Raw genomic sequence first — 21305 nt, 5'->3', positions numbered from 1 at the left:
TAAGTAAACACCTGCAGTCAACTCTTGCAGTAATTATTCTAATTGTTTTTTTCATTATGACGCTTACCGGTAATCCCCAGTCACGTGGTGTTTGTTTACAAGCACACAATGACGAGATCTGAGTCACTTACTGTCCGTTTATACTATACAAGTGGCACTCCTCCTAATGTGGGTGCTAGGTAGTGCTAAGTAAACTCAGCAAAAAAGAAACGCCCTCTCACTGTCAACTGCGTTTATTTTCAGTAAACTTAACGTGTAAATATAATGAACATAACAAGATTCAACAACTGAGACATGAAGTGAAACTTCCACAGACATGTGACTAACAGAAATGGGATAATGTGTCCCTGAACAAAGGGGGGGTCAAAATCCAAAATAACAGTCAGTATCTGGTGTGGCCACCAGCTGTATTAAGTACTGCAGTGCATGTCCTCCTCATAGACTGCACCAGATTTGCTAGTTCTTGCAGTGAGATGTTACCCCACTCTTCCACCAAGGCACCTGCAAGTTCCCGGATGTTTCTGGGAGGGGGGGGGAATGATCCAACAGGTCCCAGACGTGCTCAATGGGATTGAGATCTGGGCTCTTCGCTGACCATCGCAGAACACTGACGTTCCTGTCTTGCAGGAAATCACACAGAACAAGCAGTATGGCAGCTGGCATTGTCATGCTGGAGGGTCATGTCAGGATGAGCCTGCAGGAAGGGTACCACATGAGGATGTCTTCCCTGTAACGCACAGCGTTGAGATTGCCTGCAATGACAACAAGCTCAGTCCAATGATGCTGTGACACACCGCCCCAGACCATGACGGACCCTCCACCTCCAAATCGATCCCGCTCCAGAGTACAGGCCTCGGTGTAACGCTCATTCCTTTGACAATAAACGTAAATCCGACCATCAACCCTGGTGAGACACAACCGCGACTTGTCAGTGGAGAGCACTTTTTGCCAGTCCTGTCTGGTCCAGCGACGGTGGGTTCGTGCCCATAGGCGACGTAGTTGCTGGTGATGTCTGGTGAGGACCTGCCTTACAACAGGCCTCCAAGCCCTCAGTCCAGCCTCTCTCTCAGCCGATTGTGAACAGTCTGAGCACTGATGGAGGGATTGTGCGTTCCTGGTGTAACTCGAGCAGTTGTTGTTGCCATCCTGTACCTGTCCCGCAGGTGTGATGTTCGAATGTACCGATCCTGTGTAGGTGTTGTTACACGTGGTCTGCCACTGCGAGGATGATCAGCTGTGTCCGTCTTGTCTCCCTGTAGCGCTGTCTTAGGCGTCTCACAGTACGGACATGGCAATTTATTGCCCTGGCCACATCTACAGTCCTCATGCGTCCTTGCAGCATGCCTAAGGCACGTTCACGCAGATGAGCAGGGACCCTGGGCATCTTTCTTTTTGTGTTTTTCAGAGTCAGAAAGGCCTCTTTTAGTGTCCTAAGTTTTCATAACTGTGACCTTAATTGCCTACCGTCTGTAAGCTGTTAGTGTCTTAATGACCGTTCCACAGGTGCATGTTCATTAATTGTTTATGGTTCATTGAACAAGCATGGGAAACCGTGTTTAAACCATTTACAATGAAGATCTGAAGTTATTTGGATTTTTACGAATATCTTTGATGGACAGGGTCCTGAAAAAGGTACATTTCTTTTTTTGCTGAGTTTATTAACAGCCATTGTCAGCCAATCCAGAAGAGGTTGGAAGCAATGGTGCGCTTTGATTGATGTTGTGACGCGAGTGACCAAAGAGGATTTGAATAAACTTTAATCCCGCCCTGTTCAGCTCCCTTGCCTATGCTCGCATTGCTCATCGGTCCCCCAGCTCAGTCTGCTTCTCTCGCTTTCCTTTCATTGAAAATTAATGGATCCGATGTTTCACCATGTGATGCTGCTTCCTAGTGTAAACGCAGAGTCACTGTTGTGCGCCAGTAAATAAAAGTTACACTGAAAGCATAATATTTCTACTGTATAATTGTAGTCTAATCAATACCCAAACAGATATTCAGGGAAATAAAAATCTAATTGATTTACATTGTTTTAGTTTGAATGTGCAGACTGGCACTAAGAACAGAACAGCGGGAATGTTTCCCTAGTCAGCGCCATTATTAGTGCAATGCCCCTTACCCTAGAGGGGTTATGTGGGACGCTAGCGTCCCACCTGGCCACATCCGGTAAAATTGCAGAGCGCCAAATTAAGAAAACAACTGAAATATTCATAAAACATACAAGTGTTATACATCGGCTTAAAGATTAACTTCTTGTTAATCCAGCCGCTGTGTCAGATTTCAAAAAGGCTTTACGGAGAAAGCGTACCATGCGATTTATGAGGACAGTGCCCTGTGTAAAAAAAGCATACTATAATTTTTACCAGCCAAGTCGAGGAGTCACTAAAATCAGAAATAACGATAAAATTAATCACTTACCTTTGATCTTCATATGGTTGCACTCACAAGACTCCCAGTTACACAGTAAATGTTTGTTTTGTTCGATGAAGTCCCTCTATGTCCCAAAAACTCAGTTTTGTTCGGTAATCCAATGGCTCCAAGGCGATCACAACAGGCAGACCAATACACACTAAAAGTACTGGTAAAGTTTGTCGAAACATGTCAAACGATGTTTATAGTTAATCCTCAGGTTGTTTGTCTTTATAATCAATAATATTTCAACCGGACAATACCGTTTTCAATAGAAAGGAAAAATAACAAACGGCGCGCCAAATCAGGTCTGCAAACTTCCTCTGACCAAAATGGCTTTTTACATGTCTTTTTTCAAAATAAAAGCCTGAAACCATGTCTAAAGACTGTTGACATCTTGTGGAAGCCATAGGAACTGCAATCTGATTCCTAACCCATTGGATTCTCTATAGGCATTGAGTTGAAAAACAGCCACATGAAAATAATTCCACATCCTGGATGGATTTTTCTCAGGTTTTTGCCTGCCATATCAGTTCTGTTATACTCAGACATTATTTTAACAGTTTTGGAAACTTTAGAGTTTTCTATCTATATGCAAATCCTAGCTTCTGGGCCTGAGTAACAGGCAGTTTACTTTGGGCACGCTTTTCATCTGGAGGTGAAAATACTGCACCCTACCCAAGAGAGGTTAAAGTGTTACACGGAACCCAAACCGACTGTGCGCATGCGCCATCGTGCATAAATGTATTTTGTCCCCCCCACAACAAACGCGATCACGACACGCAGGTTAAAATATCAAAACAAACTCTGAACCAATTATATTAATTTGGGGACAGGTCGAAAAGCATTAAACATTTATGGCAATTTAGCTAGCTAGCTTGCTGTTGCTAGCTAATTTGTCCTGGGAAATAAACAATGTTCTTATTTGACCTGAAATGCACAAGGTCCTCTACTCCACCAATTAATCCACACATAAAACAGTCAACCGAATCGTTTCTAGTCATCTCTCCTCCTTCCATGCTTTTTCTTCTCTTGATTTTATATTGCGATTGGCAACTTTCATAAATTAGGTAACCGACACTGACCTATTTCGTCCTTCAGTCATCATGTGGGTATAACCAATGAGGAGATTACACGTGGGTACCTGCTTCTATAAACCAATGAGGAAATGGGGGAGGCAGGACTTGCAGTGCGATCTGCGTCAGAAATAGAACTATTTTAGCCCTTTGCAACGCGGACGCTTGTTGGCGCGCGTGAGCAGTGTGGGTGCAATAATTGAATAATATAGATTTCAAAATGTATTTTGCGACGCGAGCGGTGTAGTCAGCCTGTTACTCTGTGCTACCTGGGGTGGGGGTCCACTCCTCCTCCTCCCTTCCCTTTGGGCTAGGTCGGTCTTCTGTGCGCAGCTCTGCTGCCCGTCCTGTGCCTTGAACCTTGCGCGTTTTCAGTGGATACAGCTGGAGAACTGTAAGGCAATCCCATTGTGCGCCACTCGGGAACCATGACCAATAGATATTGTCCTGCTAATAACAGGGTTAATAAGATATCTGTGAGGATATCCAATGGGATTTTATTATTATAATAATCGCTTTGTTTTAAAAAATTACAATATTTTGTAATAACGTAAATTGAGCGAGGATAAAGTTAAGGCCGGCACGGGTATTGAACCAGCATCTGTAGCAACACAGCTTGCACGGTATGCAGTGTCTTAGACCGTTGCGGCACTCACACTGTACAATGACTGGTCGGGAGTGGGCTAAAGTACTACAGTAAGAGTAAAATAAAAATCTTAGTAACAACAGTTTTAGTAAGTAATACTCAAGTCGTGCACGATTATCAGTTTCTATTTTGGTTTGTCTCCCATACATTGTCAGACATGATGTATGCTTTTTGGTCCAACTCCCCTTGCGCTGGTCTGGAGCAATGAAGTGGTGACGCAGGGTACCGTACTAAACCACAAATTACCTCTAAATCCCGCAGCATAATTGCAAAACGTTTAGTGGAGCAACCACTGTATATAGTTGCAGTCTGTAATTCACAACCGTTTGCCAACTAGATATCTTATAACTACAAGGGTTAACTGTCTAAAATCTGCTAAATGCTCTGCAGTTGTGCATTTGGTTTGCTGACTTAGTAGTTACATTATTTAGCTGGTTAGCTTCTTTGCTTGGTAACAGCGGAGAATCCCCTCATGGGTCAAGAGCCTTGCTGTCTAATTTGTTTTGTGAGTAGCATTTTTTAGTTTGTTTTATAGCTGGGATGTCTAACCTGCATATAGTTTCAGAGACTGTATAAGATGCTCACAATGCGCTCACTAGCATTTAGCTATGGAAATTGACATATACTTGTTAGCATTGCTAACCTTCAGATTACAGAGCCTCAGTGGGGTTAGAAAATAGTGCCCCTTGTGTTCAGTGTCTGTATTACCAAATATCCTGGGATGGCACATGGTCGTTATGAAGGTATGAAAATCTGGATACCACCCAAGTCTGGGGGGAAAAAACATATTGGTCAATACAGGATGTACATCCCCTTTTCACTCTTGTTTCAAACCGTTTTCTCTCTACTGAACATGACCGTGATGAAACTATATGAAAGAATATGCTTTTGAAACATCATTCCCTCTTCTGTATGAAATGTGAAGGTCAGATGTCTAATAACCCTGGATGATATACGTAGATGCCCATGTGGTATGCATGGAATGTATGACCAAATGGGTCTGCACCATGACAAGGTAACTAGAATCCTCTTTCTATATGTCTATGGGTGAGACTTTTGCTCAACTCCAAAATGACCCCTAGACATTTTGTGTAGATCTGAAAGCTTGGATACCCGTGTCTTTGATAGCCTAAATATACTTATCCCAATATTGCTTACACTTATCTCTTTCTTTCAGATCACACAAAAGGGTAGGTGCCTGGGCACAATTTACAATTCGGCATATTACGACCATTGGTGTCATCTTCCTCTTGTGCTACATTGCAGGGTGGAGGATATTTCATCTCTCACAGCAGGTCTGTGGTTCCTGCACTGTAAGGGTGCACCCCAATCCCAGCACTCAGACCCCTGTCCACACACGGCCCTAAGGAGAGCCCTCACCACCCTCCACATCTACACCTTCCTCCAGCTGATGGAAGCCCCACTGGTGGTGAGAAGCCAAGTCTCCAATCAGTCTCTACTCCCAGCTGGTGGTTGATTTCAGACAGAGTGAATACTGGAGCCACCCTCCTGGCAGTCCCTGCCACAGTGTCTATGCGTCCCTTGTCAACAATATATTCACTTCAAAGACAACTTCAATTCAAAACAAGCATATAAAACAGCCTTCATGCTAAGAGAGAACAGTTTGATTAGCAATTCTTAGGCTACAGGCAGTATACATGTATCCCTTGTTGGTGGAACTGTAGTGATTTTGCGCCATCTTTTTGTCGTTATTGTTCATGTCTGGGATTAAAAAAGTTTATACAATTTCTCTCCCTATCAGAGTGAGGCCTCAGTGGAGCCCTCAGAGGTGAACATGGTCCACAGCCACCTCCAGGTGCCCCTGCTCTTCCTCTTCTCTCAGCCCCATACGGTGGCCCTTGACCGGGTCACTGCCCAAACTCTTGCCTGGAGGCTGAGAGGCCAGGTGGGCCTGGTGCTCATCCACAGGTCAGTACCAGCGGAGAGCCATGACAACACTGGCTCTTCCTACCTTTTGTTGGGTTGTGTTAATTTGTCATGAAATGGAAGATAACAGTCTGAAATTGAGTTAAACAGGTTGGTAGTAGGGGTACTATCTCTGTGTGTCTTAGAAGAAATGCTTGTTTGTGTTTTCTTTTGTATGTTTTACATTTTAGTAATTTAGCAGACTCTCTTATCCAGAGCGATGTCATTCCCTTTTTCCAACGGGGGATTTTGAAACATTTTGCTTCAGTGTTCCCTAATTTAACATTACCCTGGTTATAGTCATCATGGGTTGGTAGTTCCTACCTATTGCAATATGGCTTGGTCGATGATCTTTAGCCCCTACCCTCTATGCACTCATAAAGATCTGATAGGATTTGTAGAGTGAGCAATATGGTAGTAGTTCTGATGAGCTTGGCACTGGACACCCCCCCCCCCCCCGTATTGTGTATACCTATGCAATCCTTTCAGATGTACTTGACATGACATTTGAATTAACATGTAATCTATTCCAACAACACAAGCCAAGAGTAAACTGACTATTCTTTCTAATCTGTGGCAGAGAGAGTCCTGATGTAAAAATCCCACTGGAATACAATGCTGCTTACAGACTACCAGGAGAGGTGAGTCCCTTTTTTTTATTTAGCAAGTTACATAAATTGCTTTATTGAAAGTAATCCATTTCTCCCAACAAAATATTATTTGTGATGGCCATACCACCAGGCTTAGTTACAGTGAGCTCAAAGTATTGGGACAGTGACACTTTTTGTTGTTGTTTTGGCTCTGTACTTCAGCATTTTGGAATTAAATGCTACAATGACAATGAGGTAAAAGTGCAGACTGTCCGCTTTAATTTGAGGGGATTTTCATCCATATTGGGTGAACCGTTTTAGAAATAACAGCACTTTTTATACATAGTCTACCCCATTTAATGGGACCAAATTCACTTATGTGTATTAAAATAATAAAACGTGTTGTGTTTGGTCCCATTTCCTAACATGCAATGACTATATCAAGGTTGTGACTCTACAAACTTGTTGGATGCACTTACTGTCTGTTTTGGTTGTGTTTCAGATTATTTTGTGCCCAGTATAAATTAATGGTAAATTGTGTTGTCATTGGATTCACTTTTGTTGTAAATAAGAATATAATATGTTTCTAAACACTGCTATATTAATGTGGATGCTACCATGATTATGGATAATCCTGAATGAATTGTGAATAATGATGAGTGCGAAGCTATGGACGCACAAATATTAAACCCCCCAAAAATGCTTACCTCCCCTGTTATTGTGATGGTGAGATGTCTTGGTGGTATGATATTTGTGCGTCAAACTTTCTTACCCATCGTTATTCACTTCATTCAGGGTTCTGTAATCAAGGTAGCATCCACATGAATGTAGAAGTGTTTAGAAATGTATTCTATTCTTATTTAAAATAAGTGACTCAAACTGCACAATACATTATTTACAGGGCCCTCCACTAATTGGCACCGTTGGTAAATATCAGCAAAATGGGCTGTGAAAAAAGTCTTTATTGTTTATCCTCTTGGTCTTTTATTCAAAATATTCACACAAATCTAACCTTTTTTTAAAGTAAAGTAATTGAAAGAAAAAATTATTATCATAAACAAATATGTAAGCCACAATTTTTGGCACCCCTTCATTCAATACTTTGTGCAACCTCCTTTTGCCAAGAACAGCTATGAGTCTTCTCCTAAATGCATTGAGGTTGGAGAACACATGACAAGGGATCTGAGACCATTCCTCCATACAGAATCTCTTCAGATCCGAGGTCTATGCTTGTGGACTCTCTTCAGCTCATCCCACAGGTTTTCTATGGGGTTTAGGTCAGGGGACTCGGATGGCCATGGCAAAACCATGATTCTATCGTCAAAAACCGTTTTTGAGGTGTGCTTTGTATCATTGTCCTGCTGGAAGTTCCAACCACGGCCCAGTTTAAGCTTCCTAGCAAAGGCAGTCAGGTTTTGATTTGATATCTGCTGGTACATGGAGTCCATGATATCATGTATCCTAACAAGTTTAGTTTGTTTCATGACCGCAAAGGTTTTTTTTATGGCAACCCTCCCAAACAACTTGTGGTTATGTAGGTGGCGTCTGATTGTAGTTTTGGAGACTTTCTGACCCCAAGACCCAACTCAGGTCTGCAATTCTCCAGCTGTGATACTTTGGAGATTTTTGGGCCACTGTCCTTGTCCAGCATATATATATATATATATATATTCCAACAATAAATTTATTTTTCTAGCAGTACACTAGGCATTTAGAATTAAATGTGGAGTGCAGCTTGATGATATCACGTGCCCTGCGTACCTTCAAAAGCATTCAGCAATTACATTTACATTACATTTAAGTCATTTAGCAGACACTCTTATCCAGAGCGACTTACAAAATGGTGCATTCACCTTATGATATCCAGTGGAACAACCACTTTACAATAGTGCATCTAAATCTTTTAAGGGGGGGGTTAGAAGGATTACTTTATCCTATCCTAGGTATTCCTTAAAGAGGTGGGGTTTCAGGTGTCTCCGGAAGGTGGTGATTGACTCCGCTGTCCTGGCGTCGTGAGGGAGCTTGTTCCACCATTGGGGTGCCAGAGCAGCGAACAGTTTTGACTGGGCTGAGCGGGAACTGTGCTTCCTCAGAGGTAGGGGGGCCAGCAGGCCAGTGGTGGATGAACGCAGTGCCCTTGTTTGGGTGTAGGGCCTGATCAGAGCCTGAAGGTATGGAGGTGCCGTTCCCTTCACAGCTCCGTAGGCAATCACCATGGTCTTGTAGCGGATGCGAGCTTCAACTGGAAGCCAGTGGAGAGAGCGGAGGAGCGGGGTGACGTGAGAGAACTTGGGAAGGTTAAACACCAGACGGGCTGCGGCGTTCTGGATGAGTTGTAGGGGTTTAATGGCACAGGCAGGGAGCCCAGCCAACAGCGAGTTGCAGTAATCCAGACGGGAGATGACAAGTGCCTGGATTAGGACCTGCGCCGCTTCCTGTGTGAGGCAGGGTCGTACTCTGTGAATGTTGTAGAGCATGAACCTACAGGATCGGGTCACCGCCTTGATGTTAGTGGAGAACGACAGGGTGTTGTCCAGGATCACGCCAAGGTTCTTAGCACTCTGGGAGGAGGACACAAGGGAGTTGTCAACCGTGATGGCGAGATCATGGAAGGGGCAGTCCTTCCCCAGGAGGAAGAGCAGCTCCGTCTTGCCGAGGTTCAGCTTGAGCTGGTGATCCGTCATCCACACTGATATGTCTGACAGACATGCAGAGATGCGATTCGCCGCCTGGTTATCAGAAGGGGGAAAGGAGAAGATGAATTGTGTGTCGTCTGCATAGCAATGATAGGAGAGACCATGTGAGGATGTGACAGAGCCAAGTGACTTGGTGTATAGCGAGAATAGGAGAGGGCCTAGAACAGAGCCCTGGGGGACACCAGTGGTGAGAGCGCATGGTGCGGAGACAGATTCTCGCCACGCCACCTGGTAGGAGCGACCTGTCAGGTAGGACGCAATCCAAGCGTGGGCCGCGCCGGAGATGCCCAACTCGGAGAGGGTGGAGAGGAGGATCTGATGGTTCACAGTATCAAAGGCAGCAGATAGGTCTAGAAGGATGAGAGCAGAGGAGAGAGAGTTAGCTTTAGCAGTGCGGAGAGCCTCCGTGACACAGAGAAGAGCAGTCTCAGTTGAATGCCCAGTCTTGAAACCTGACTGATTAGGATCAAGAAGGTCATTCTGAGAGAGATAGCAGGAGAGCTGGCCAAGGACGGCACGTTCAAGAGTTTTGGAGAGAAAAGAAAGAAGGGATACTGGTCTGTAGTTGTTGACATCGGAGGGATCGAGTGTAGGTTTTTTCAGAAGGGGTGCAACTCTCGCTCTCTTGAAGACGGAAGGGACGTAGCCAGCGGTCAAGGATGAGTTGATGAGCGAGGTGAGGAAGGGGAGAAGTTCTCCGGAAATGGTCTGGAGAAGAGGGGATAGGGTCAAGTGGGCAGGTTGTTGGGCGGCCGGCCGTCACAAGACGCGAGATTTCATCTGGAGAGAGAGGGGAGAAAGAGGTCAAAGCACAGGGTAGGGCAGTGTGAGCAGGACCAGCGGTGTCGTTTGACTTAGCAAACGAGGATCGGATATCGTCAACCTTCTTTTCAAAATGGTTGACGAAGTCATCCGCAGAGAGGGAGGAGGGGGGGGGGGGGAGGAGGATTCAGGAGGGAGGAGAAGGTAGCAAAGAGCTTCCTAGGGTTAGAGGCAGATGCTTGGAATTTAGAGTGGTAGAAAGTGGCTTTAGCAGCAGAGACAGAAGAGGAGAATGTAGAGAGGAGTGAGTGAAAGGATGCCAGGTCCGCAGGGGAGGCGAGTTTTCCTCCATTTCCGCTCGGCTGCCCGGAGCCTTGTTCTGTGAGCTCGTAGTGAGTCGTCGAGCCACGGAGCAGGAAGGGAGGACCGAGCCGGCCTGGAGGATAGGGGACAGAGAAAATCAAAGGATGCAGAAAGGGAGGAGAGGAGGGTTGAGGAGGCAGAATCAGGAGATAGGTTGGAGAAGGTTTGAGCAGAGGGAAGAGATGATAGGATGGAAGAGGAGAGAGTAGCAGGAGAGAGAGAGCGAAGGTTGGGACGGCGCAATACCATCCGAGTAGGGGCAGAGTGAGAAGTGTTGGATGAGAGCAAGAGGGAAAAGGATACAAGGTAGTGGTCGGAGATTTGGAGGGGAGTTGCAATGAGATTAGTGGAAGAACAGCATCTAGTAAAGATGAGGTCAAGCGTATTGCCTGCCTTGTGAGTAGGGGGGGAAGGTGAGAGGGTGAGGTCAAAAGAGGAGAGGAGTGGAAAGAAGGAGGCAGAGAGGAATGAGTCAAAGGTAGACGTGGGGAGGTTAAAGTCACCCAGAACTGTGAGAGGTGAGCCATCCTCAGGAAAGGAACTTATCAAGGCGTCAAGCTCATTGATGAACTCTCCAAGGGAACCTGGAGGGCGATAAATGATAAGGATGTTAAGCTTGAAAGGGCTGGTAACTGTGACAGCATGGAATTCAAATGAGGAGATAGACAGATGGGTCAGGGGAGAAAGAGAGAATGTCCACTTGGGAGAGATGAGGATTCCAGTGCCACCACCCCGCTGGCTCGATGCTCTAGGGGTATGCGAGAACACGTGGGCAGACGAAGAGAGAGCAGTAGGAGTAGCAGTGTTATCTGTGGTAATCCATGTTTCCGTCAGCGCCAGGAAGTCTAGGGACTGGAGGGTAGCATAGCAATCATCATTTATTCGAGAAACACTTTCTATCATTTGTCGCAAAGAAAGTTTGACAAAAGAAAAATCTACCTGTCGAACGGATTAAAATGTTGTCGAGCTTTAGATAATGTCTCCTGTCTGCCGTTTCCATTATACATGCCGAAATGTTTGACAAATGCTTTTAACAAATTAATCTCCATCCATGAAAACCTGCCTACTGTCCCAATACTTTTGGAGCTCACTGTAAAGAAGTCCTTTTTATTACCACAGTAGTGTACAATCAAAATGGCCTCATTTTCAACAGAAGTATATTGGTGTTTGTTGTCCTTCAAGGAGAAATTCTTTCCACAGCTCAAAAGTTACATACGCACTTAGACACTAACAATATGCTGTGTTTGTCAGGGTTCAGAGGTCAAGTACCTGATTTTGAACAATCTAGAGGAGGTTATCGACCTGTTCAGAGATGAGAGCACTCCGGAGGAGGAAGAGGACGATGATAATTGGGCCACTCTTGGTAAGAAGGGGTCTTGTTGTAGATATATTTTTATTTCCTTTTCCTTGTTTTAGGTCAACATCATAAACAAACTGTACATGTATTGTAATGCCAACAAGAAACCAGATCACAGAATTTAAATGGTGACACTAAACAACATTTTTAAATTTCACTTTCAGTTCTCTGCTCTCTACAATGTTTCATTAACCCTAAACACTTTTCATTACATTAAATTAGAAGGGGCATTGTAGAAACGTGTCTAGCCCCTCCCTAGGCAGGTGTGTAGATTGAAGTGGGTTGTTTATGAATGCGCATTAAATGTTTATAGCACTCTGCTTCCACTGTACGACATTCTGTATATGCTTTTGTATTTCTGGGCTGATTGGTTGACTGTTTCTTTGTCACTAGATGTGCTTGATGATGAGGTGGCAGAGTCTGTGTACAGAGACAGGGGCCAGAGTCTGGACATGGATGCTGTCACAGAACTCACTGCCGACACGTTCCACAGCGCAGTGGCAGAGAGTGACTACACGGTGGTGCTGTTTTACGTGAAATGTGAGCATGTTGGTTTTATATCGTTCTCGATTAGGTTTTAATGTGTAATCTGTTATTTTATTTGTCACCTGTGGATACAGGATGAAATGAGGCTAGAACACTCAAAGACACTTAAAATATGATTTATTTGTATTATAAAATGGACAACTTAAACCTACTATACGTACTATCTCTACCAATCCTATCTTGCTACTACTTCTACAAAATAAATCTGAGATTCACAGGAAGCCCATATCTGCAGCCAAATCTAACACCCCTGGATGGCTTCTGGTTTCTCCGTCTCTTAAGCATATTTTCTGATTAACTCCATACTTGTAGAATTCTCTCCTGTAAAAGTCAACCTTGCACTTCATCTCCATGTGCTTGTGGAACAGATTGTTTATTCTGCTTAGGCAGGTGCTGTTTGTGGTACCGGAAACAGGCCATGTTTATGGGCCAGGACTTTTAGTGAGTACAGTCCATTCAGTCCTTTCTCATACTCCCAAGCCTTTCTCCTCTTTGCTCAATCTGAGGCTGTCCAGGGTCTCTCACGGTCATGCTATAATAGTGAACCCTGTGCTCCACCTCCAGACCAAGGTTATAATAGTAAACTGAAATGAAAACGATACTGAAACTATCTTTGACTCAAACTAAATTAAAAACATGAAGTATGTTTAGTTTTAGTGTTTAAATAAATATAAACTTCTAATCTAATAGGGTTTTCAAGCTTTTGAGGGGGGGCAAGTTTCAAGCTATTGAATCTGGTGTGTAAATGTGGCCAGGATTTGTCGATGTTTAAAAAAGGCCTAGCTTGGTGGCCAACTTGATTCTTACACGTACTACTAAAGTTAAAGCATTGAATTGGTTTAAACCAGTGGTGTAAAAATAATATAAAGTACTACTTAAGTTGTTTTTTTGGGGTGTCTGTACCTTATGTTACTGTTTTCTATTTTTGACGACTTTTATTCCACTACATTCCTAATGAAAATAATGTACGTTTTACTCCATACATTTCCCCTGAGATCCAAAAGTACATTTCGAATGCAGTAAAATGGTCCAATTCACACACTTATCAATAGAACATTCCTGGTCAATCCTACTGCCTCCGATCTGGCAGACTCATAAACACAAATGCTTTGTTTTGTAAATGATGTCTGAGTGTTGGCGTGGGCCCCGGGCTATCCGTACATAAAAATAACTGCTCTGTCTGGTTTGCTTTATATAAGGAATGTGAAATGATTTTTTACTTTTTGATTCTTAAGTATATTTAAAACCAAGTACTTTTAGACTTTTACTCAAGTAGTATTTTACTGGGTTACTTTCACTTTAACTTAATAGAAAGTAGTAACAGAAGTAATCTTTACTTTTACTATAGAGTGATAATTGGGTACTTTTTCCACCACTGGTTTTAACATGGGTGTGAGCGTTTCCTTTCACCATATATTTAGCATCAGTCTTTGTTCTATTCCCTTTTTAAATCCAAGTCGCATTGAGATTGACTTTTATAATTTCAACTTTAGCTCTCGAACCGAAGGCCATACAGCCATAAGGCTCTCATTTGAACACTTGACCACAACGGGGCCAATGTCCACAACTGTACCGACGCTCTGTCTCCACGTTAATAACCACCGCATGCAATACGGTTTTGGAAACCTCAGAAATTCTACATTCCTAGCACCCCAAAAATGATTTTCCAAAATATACACTTCAAAATATACACTTACTGTGCATCGTTATAACAGATTCCCACGAAGATGTTGTAGAAACAAAGAACTTTCTTCAGAAACTCGTCAGTCTTGTTTTGAGAAATGAAGGCTATTCCATGCGCGAAATTGCCAAGAAACTGAAGATCTCGTACAATGCTGTGTACAACTGCCTTTACAGAACAGCGCAAACTGGCTCTAACCAGAATAGAAAGATTAGTGGGAGGCCCCGGTGTACAACTGAGCAAGAGGACAAGTACATTAGTGTCTAGTTTGAGAAACAGACTCCTCACAAGTCCTCAACTGATAACTTCTTTAGATGGTACCCCAAAACACCAGTCTCAACGTCAACAGTGAAGAGGCAACTCCGGGATGCTGGCCTTCTAGGCAGAGTTGCAAAGAAAAAGCCTTATCTCCGACTGGCCAATTAAAAAAAGATGGGCAAAAGGAACACAGACACTGGACGGAGGAACTCTTCCTAGATCTCTATATTCAAAGACTCAATCATGGACACTCTGCCTAGATCTCTATATTCAAAGACTCAGCATGCTGACAGTTGTGACTGCTTTGTGTGATGTATTGTTGTCTCTACCTTCTTGCCCTTTGTGTTGTTGTCTGTGTCTGATAATGTTTGTACCATGTTTTGTGCTGCTATTAGAGGTCGGCCGATTATGATTTTTCGCCGCCGATACCGATTATTGGGGACCGAAAAAAGCCGATGCCGATTTATTTTAACCGTTTTTTTCCTTTTTGTAATAATGACAATTACAACAATACTGAATGAACACTTATTTTAACTTAATATAATACATAAATACTATCAATTTAGCCTCAAATAAATAATGAAACATGTTCAATTTGGTTTAAATAATGCAAAAACTAAGTGTTGGAGAAGAAAGTAAAAGTGCAATATGTGCCATGTAAAAAAAAAAAAAGCTAACGTTTAAGTTCCTTGCTCAGAACATGAGAACATATGAAAGCTGATGGTTCCTTTTAACATGAGTCTTCAATATTCCCAGGTAAGAAGTTTTAGGTTGTAGTTATTATAGGACTATTTCTCTCTATACGATTTGTATTTCATATACCTTTGACTATTGGATGTTCTTATAGGCACTTTAGTATTGCCAGTGTAACAGTATAGCTTCCGTCCCTCTCCTCGCTCCTACCTGGGCTCAAACCAGGAACACATCGACAACAGCCACCCTCGAAGCAGCGTTACCCATGCAGAGCAAGGGGAACAACTACTCCAAGTCTCAGAGCGAGTGACGTTTGAAACGCTATTAGCGCGCACCCGGCTAACTAGCTAGCCATTTCACATCGGTTACACCAGCCTAATCTTGGGAGTTGATAGGCTTGAAGTCATAAACAGCGCAATGCTTGAAGAATTGCGAAGGGCTTCTGGCAAAACGCACGAAAGTGCTGTTTGAATGAATGCTTACGAGCTTGCTGGTGCCTACCACTGCTCAATCAGACTGCTATATCAAATCATAGACTTAATTATAATATAATAAACACACAGAAATACGAGCCTTAGTTTACGGATTCGACCATATTAATAACCTATCATCTCAAACAAAACGTTTATTTTTTTCAGTGAAATACGGAACCATTCCGTATTTTATCTAACGGGTGGCATCCCTAAGTCTAAATAATCCTGTTACATTGCACAACCTTCAATGTTATGTCATAATTACGTAAAATTCTGGCAAATTAGTTGAACGAGCCAGGCGGCCCAAACTGTTGCATATACCCTGACTCTGCGTGCAATGAACGCAAGAGAACTGACACAATTTCACCTGGTTAATATTGCCTGCTAACCTGGATTTCTTTTAGCTAAATATGCAGGTTTAAAAATATATACTTCTGTGTATTGATTTTAAGAAAGGCATTGACGTTTATGATTAGGTACAGTCGTGCAACGATTGTGCTTTTTTCGCAAATGCGCTTTTGTTAAATCCTCCCACGTTTGGCGAAGTTGGCTGTCTTTGTTAGGAAGAAATAGTATTCACACACTTCGCAATGAGCCAGGCGGCCCAAACTGCTGCATATACCCTGACTCTGTGGCAGAGGTGACACATTTTCCCTAGTTAAAAGAAATTCATGTTAGCAGGCAATATTAACTAAATATGCAGGTTTAAAAGTATATACTTGTGTATTGATTTTAAGAAAGGCATTGATGTTTATGGTTAGGTACACGTTGGAGCAACGACAGTCCTTTTTCGCGAATGCGCACCGCATCGATTATATGCAACTCAGGACAGGCTAGATGAACTAGTAATATCATCAACCATGTGTAGTTAACTAGTGATTTATGATTGTTTTTTATAAGATAAGTTTAATGCTAGCTAGCAACTTACTGCATTCGCGTAACAGGCAGGCTTCTCATGGAGTGCAATGTAAAGCAGGTGGTTAGAGCGTTGGACTAGTTAACCGTAAGGTTGCAAGATTGAATCCCCAAGCTGACAAGGTAAAAATCTGTTCTGCCCCTGAACAAGGCAGTTAACCCACCGTTCCTAGGCCGTCATTGAAAATAAGAATGTGTTCTTAACTGACTTGCCTAGTTAAAAAATATTATTCAATTTTGCAAATCGGTGGCCAAAAATACCGATTTTGTTTTTTTATTTTTTATTTATTTATTTTTTATTTATTTATTTTGTTATGAAAACTTGAAATCGGCCCTAATTAATCGGCCATTCCGATTAATAGGTCGACCTCTAGCTGCCACCATGTGTTGCTACCATGCTATGTTGTCTAAGGTCTCTTTATGTAGTGTTGTCTCTCTTGTCGTGATGTGTGTTTGTCCTATTTTATTTTTCGTCCCAGTAGGGGGCTGGGATGAATTTTAACATAGCTTTATTTACATAAGTATTCAGACCCTTTGCTATGAGACTTGAAATTGAGCTCAGGTGCATCCTTTTATCCATTGATCATCCTTGAGATGTTTCGATAACTTGATTTGGAGTCCACCTGTGGTAATAATTTGGAAAGGCACACACCTGTTTATATAAGGTCCCACAGTTGACCCTGCTTGTCAGCAAAAACCAAGCCATGAGGTCAAAGGAGTTGTTCTGTGGGCACAGATCTGGGGAAAGTTGCCTCTGCTGCGTTGTTCTCAATCTCAATATGCCGGTTAATTTAGCTATTATGCACATAGCAACATAGGGAAAGGCGGCAATTCTACGGCGCACTGAAGATTGTTTCAGAACCACAGACAGCGACTAAATCCAACGCAGTAGAAAGCGCATTTGTTATAGAATAACAGATTTATTCGTTTTTATTTTTACCTAATATAACCATATACAATTTCAGTATCACGTCTTAAAATGGACTGTGCTATCCCCGTGCCTCAATGGATTAGTCCACTGAGACGGGTGCGACTCAGACGTGTCTTGTGCACCGTTTAAAAAAATAAAAATAAAATGGAACTTGCGACCGCTCGACTAAAATCTCGGTCGACCAACAGCCTATCCACCTGTCGACTAAATGAGATCAGCCCTAGTTGCTATACATTCTACCAATTCTATAATTTTCAAATGTATTTTATGATTCAGAATTGCCTTGGCAAAGAAAGTCTCACACACAGTTCTGTATAAGCCAATCAGTGTACAAGTAGCATGGTCTCAGATCTGTTTGTGCTATCATGTCAACTCCTTGACAGGTGCCCAGGCTAGTGTAAAAGACACCCCTCGGTCCTGATATTTAAGATAATGTGGCAGCCGTAAAATGTTTATTTTACTACTTTTACAATTATGTTATGATCACACTACATTTCTGTATTGAAATGTAAGTCGTTCTATTTTTCTCCACCAGGGGATGCTGTCTCCATGGCTTTCATGCAGTCCTACATAGAGGTCTCAGAATCCCTAGAAGGTAATGCATTAAGACATGCATTTGAATGGTTGATTCAGCAGTTCTTTCAATGTTCTTGTATATCACTGTACTTGAAGCAAAAGGGGTTAGGTAAGTTCCCTGATAATCTTGACAGTTAATCAATATTACCTTTTTTAGCTCTGTCAATAAGCCATGTCCCACAAAGACCTTGTGGTCGATAAGACAATTTAGGCTCAGTCAATCAATAGAACTATTTTCATCTGGACGGTCAGATCAATATGTCTGACTGTCGGATACTTATGCCATTTGTCTGTATATCTTTATGTATTTGATATCCAGAGCTGTTGATTGTATCTATTTGGCATCTTCAGGAATGTGACAGTGAACTGTATATGTAGCCTATCCATTTGACATCAATGTGTCAGTTGACTTTATGCATATATCTAACGTGTCCTGTCTCGCCGGATGTATTTATAAGACGCTGACGTCAGCGACGTGGAGCTTGCTGTGCTGGATTGTGGGGAGTGGACTGACGTGTGCAGCGCTCAGAAAATCAGCTCCTTTCCCACCGTCCGTCTGTACTGCCCACAGGAGCCTAGCCAGCCCTACCAAGGCATGCTGGGTACTGAGAGCCTGAACAGGTTCATCATGCTGTGAGTGACACCTCCACTAAAGTAAAATAGAACATATAGAATATTCTATTGCATTTATGGACATCTCCTTCAAACTAGGTATATGGGGCCAGTTCAGGTGGGTTCAAAGTTACAGAACGTTCAGCTATAAATGTGTTGTATACAGTAGATATATTGTTTACCCTCGAAGGAAGGCTCAAAAAACTAAAGCTAGAACTTCCTTCATTTACATGCTCTATTTAAAAGTCCATTATGTAGAGAGAAAAAAGGATGGGTATCGCTGCTGTTAAGTTACAATGTCAGTCGAACTTTGAAGGTGCTCAGAATAAAATGTAACCAGGAAATAGCGGAGGCTATTGTAGGCTTGGGCTGGCTTCTAGCTTAATTTACTTGTTACCGTAATGCCTTCATTTACATATTATTATAATAATAACAAAGTGACATGGTAGTGTGTTATTACATGTTACCTTAATGCTTTGTTTACATGTTACCTACCTTTCTCAAATTTCACCCTTTTTTTTTCTGCACATTTATCCATTTGTTCTTAAAACGGGTGCATTCTTTCCTCATCTGGAAGATGAGTGCTTTGTTGGGTGTGTGTGTGACATTTGTAATTTTTTTTAAAGGGTGCCAGCCATGTCTTTTTTCATAAAGATTTGAAAGCATTTTTGCGTGTTTGTCAGACAGCTTAGAAAGAGCGGGGGAGAAAGCTTAGGGGGAAGGGGTGGAGTAAGGGATCAAACCCCTGTGTGAGCGGTTGCGTACATGTGATAAGACCATCAACCATGGGGCCTGCACATCACCATGTCTTTTTTTCTTTTGGTGTGTAACCCAGGAGTCGTCTGGTGTCCCCTGTCCTCCTGTCTTCTCCTGATGAGGTGACATCATTCCTGGAGGGGGACCTGTACCAGCGACATGCAGCTGTCGCCCCCGTCACAGTACTAGGCCTGTTCAGCTCCACAGCAGACGCAGGTAGCGTGTGTGTGTGTGTGTGTGGCATTGACAAATATAACAATCATGAATTAAAATGGAATTCTCTCGTCTCATAGCGTGTGTCTCTCAGGTCTGTCAGTGTTCAAGGAAGCAGCAAAAGCACTCAGAGGAGAGACGATGGTCGGGTTGTTTGCTGACAGACAGGCAGAAATATGGTACAGTGCTAATTTGAAATCATGTGCGTGTGTTTGTATCATACTGGAGGAATCTATCACACCCAACAAGCTAGTTTAGGTGCAGGAACATATGAACTAAAGAAAGTAGTATTTATTTATCCAAGTGTGTGGGGACCTCTTTTTTTTCAGTCTTCTCAAAGTGTATCATACTCCTAGGATTTTTTTTCTCCATGGATTTTGCTTATGTATGTATTGGAGTTAATACATGTGCCTTTTGGAATATATCCTGTAATTCTACAATAACATCAGTAACACCACATACTCAACACATCTGTACACTTAATGTTTGTCCTCTTTAGTAGAGGATGTTTAGAAAGAGTTTGAAATGATAAAAATAAGGAAGATGGTGGGGTGAAGGAGATGGCAACTGGTTTGGTCAGCAGCGGGCATCTTGGGCATTATAGATACGTGACTTTTATTTCTTCACTCTCCACACTCTGGTAAAGACTCCTCAAAGCCCTACCCTTTTATTCAGCTTTTTCTTCGCTGGGACATTAAACATCCATTTAAACATTTGCCGTATTTATTTTGAGTTGTGACCTAAAGAGTTATCTTGTCAGGTTGACACATTAATGAACGTCACTCACCACAATGGGCAGTAAACAAATAAAACGATTTTATCTTAGTTTACTTTTAGAAACAGACAAAATATTGAAGATATTAATATTGCACTTGACACTAACAATAAGGTAAATGTTATTAGCAGTACATTGAAAGTAATTAATATGGTCCTTGGTTGGGGTCTGAGCAGATTATTTGTTGCGATTGCAAACAATAGATAGTCCAGGGTTGTGGAAACTTTTTAGATCCACTATTTATTCCATGGGACAAAACTAAATCTAGGGTATGACTGTGGCAATGCGTAGGTTCGGAGACATGTTGGACAAAACCCACTGAGTCGATGATGGCTTTGAAAGCCTTTTCTGAGTGGGTCTGTGGACTTTTCCATGTGAATATTGAAGTCCCCAAAAATTTGAATGGCCAAAGTCCAATCGGAATTCAGACAACTAAGTCAGATAAGCTGTATATGGCCCAGGAGGCCTGTAAACAGTAGCTATAAAAGTGTTTGAGTAAGCTGCATAGATTTCATTACTAAAAGACAAACAGTCCTTTTTTCGTATTGAAATTTGCTGTCGTTAATGTTAGCAACACTTCCGTCTTTTGAGGGATGCGGGGGGATATGGTCACTATTGTAACCAGGAGGAGAGGCCTCATGTAACACAGTAAATTCATCAGGCTTGAGCAATGTTTGTCAGGCCAATCACATCAAGGTTATGATCAGTGATTCGTTAATTGACTGACTGCCTTGGAAGTGAGGGATCTAACTTCCAAGTAGTCCTATTTTGAGATATTATCAAAATCTCTTTCAATAATGACTGTAATGGAGATCTTTATTCCAGTGAGATTGCTAAGGCGAACACTGCCATGTTTTGCCTGACCTAGATCGAGACAGACACTGTCTCAAGGGGGAAAGCTGAGCTTACTACACTGACTGCTAATGGCAGACTCCACTAAGCCTGCACCCTGTTAGCCATCTCGTTGTAGAGCTAGAGTTAGAGCCCTGTCTATGTTGATAGATGAGAGCATCCCTCCAGCTTGGATGGAGTCCATCATTCCTCAGCAGGCCAG

At 42.5% G+C, this 21305-nt stretch overlaps 1 protein-coding gene across 1 annotated transcript in view; it reads left to right on the top strand.

Moving 5' to 3' along the window:
- The window catches only part of txndc16 (thioredoxin domain containing 16), a 52874-nt gene that overhangs the window by 3743 nt on the left and 27826 nt on the right, over window positions 1-21305 (top strand). Inside the window, exons 7-15 of the mRNA XM_045718580.1 lie at window positions 5395-5557; window positions 5891-6057; window positions 6635-6695; window positions 11717-11828; window positions 12216-12362; window positions 17855-17914; window positions 18354-18528; window positions 19343-19479; window positions 19571-19655. Of these exons, the coding sequence (XP_045574536.1) occupies window positions 5395-5557; window positions 5891-6057; window positions 6635-6695; window positions 11717-11828; window positions 12216-12362; window positions 17855-17914; window positions 18354-18528; window positions 19343-19479; window positions 19571-19655 (1107 nt within the window). The remainder of the gene's footprint in view (window positions 1-5394; window positions 5558-5890; window positions 6058-6634; window positions 6696-11716; window positions 11829-12215; window positions 12363-17854; window positions 17915-18353; window positions 18529-19342; window positions 19480-19570; window positions 19656-21305) is intronic.

The sequence above is a fragment of the Salmo salar genome, chromosome ssa01 (genome assembly GCF_905237065.1).
Source record: "Salmo salar chromosome ssa01, Ssal_v3.1, whole genome shotgun sequence".
In the NCBI taxonomy this organism is placed as follows: Eukaryota; Metazoa; Chordata; class Actinopteri; order Salmoniformes; family Salmonidae; genus Salmo; species Salmo salar.
Note: the sequence above shows the minus strand (reverse complement) of the source record. Positions and strands in the feature narration are given on the sequence as shown.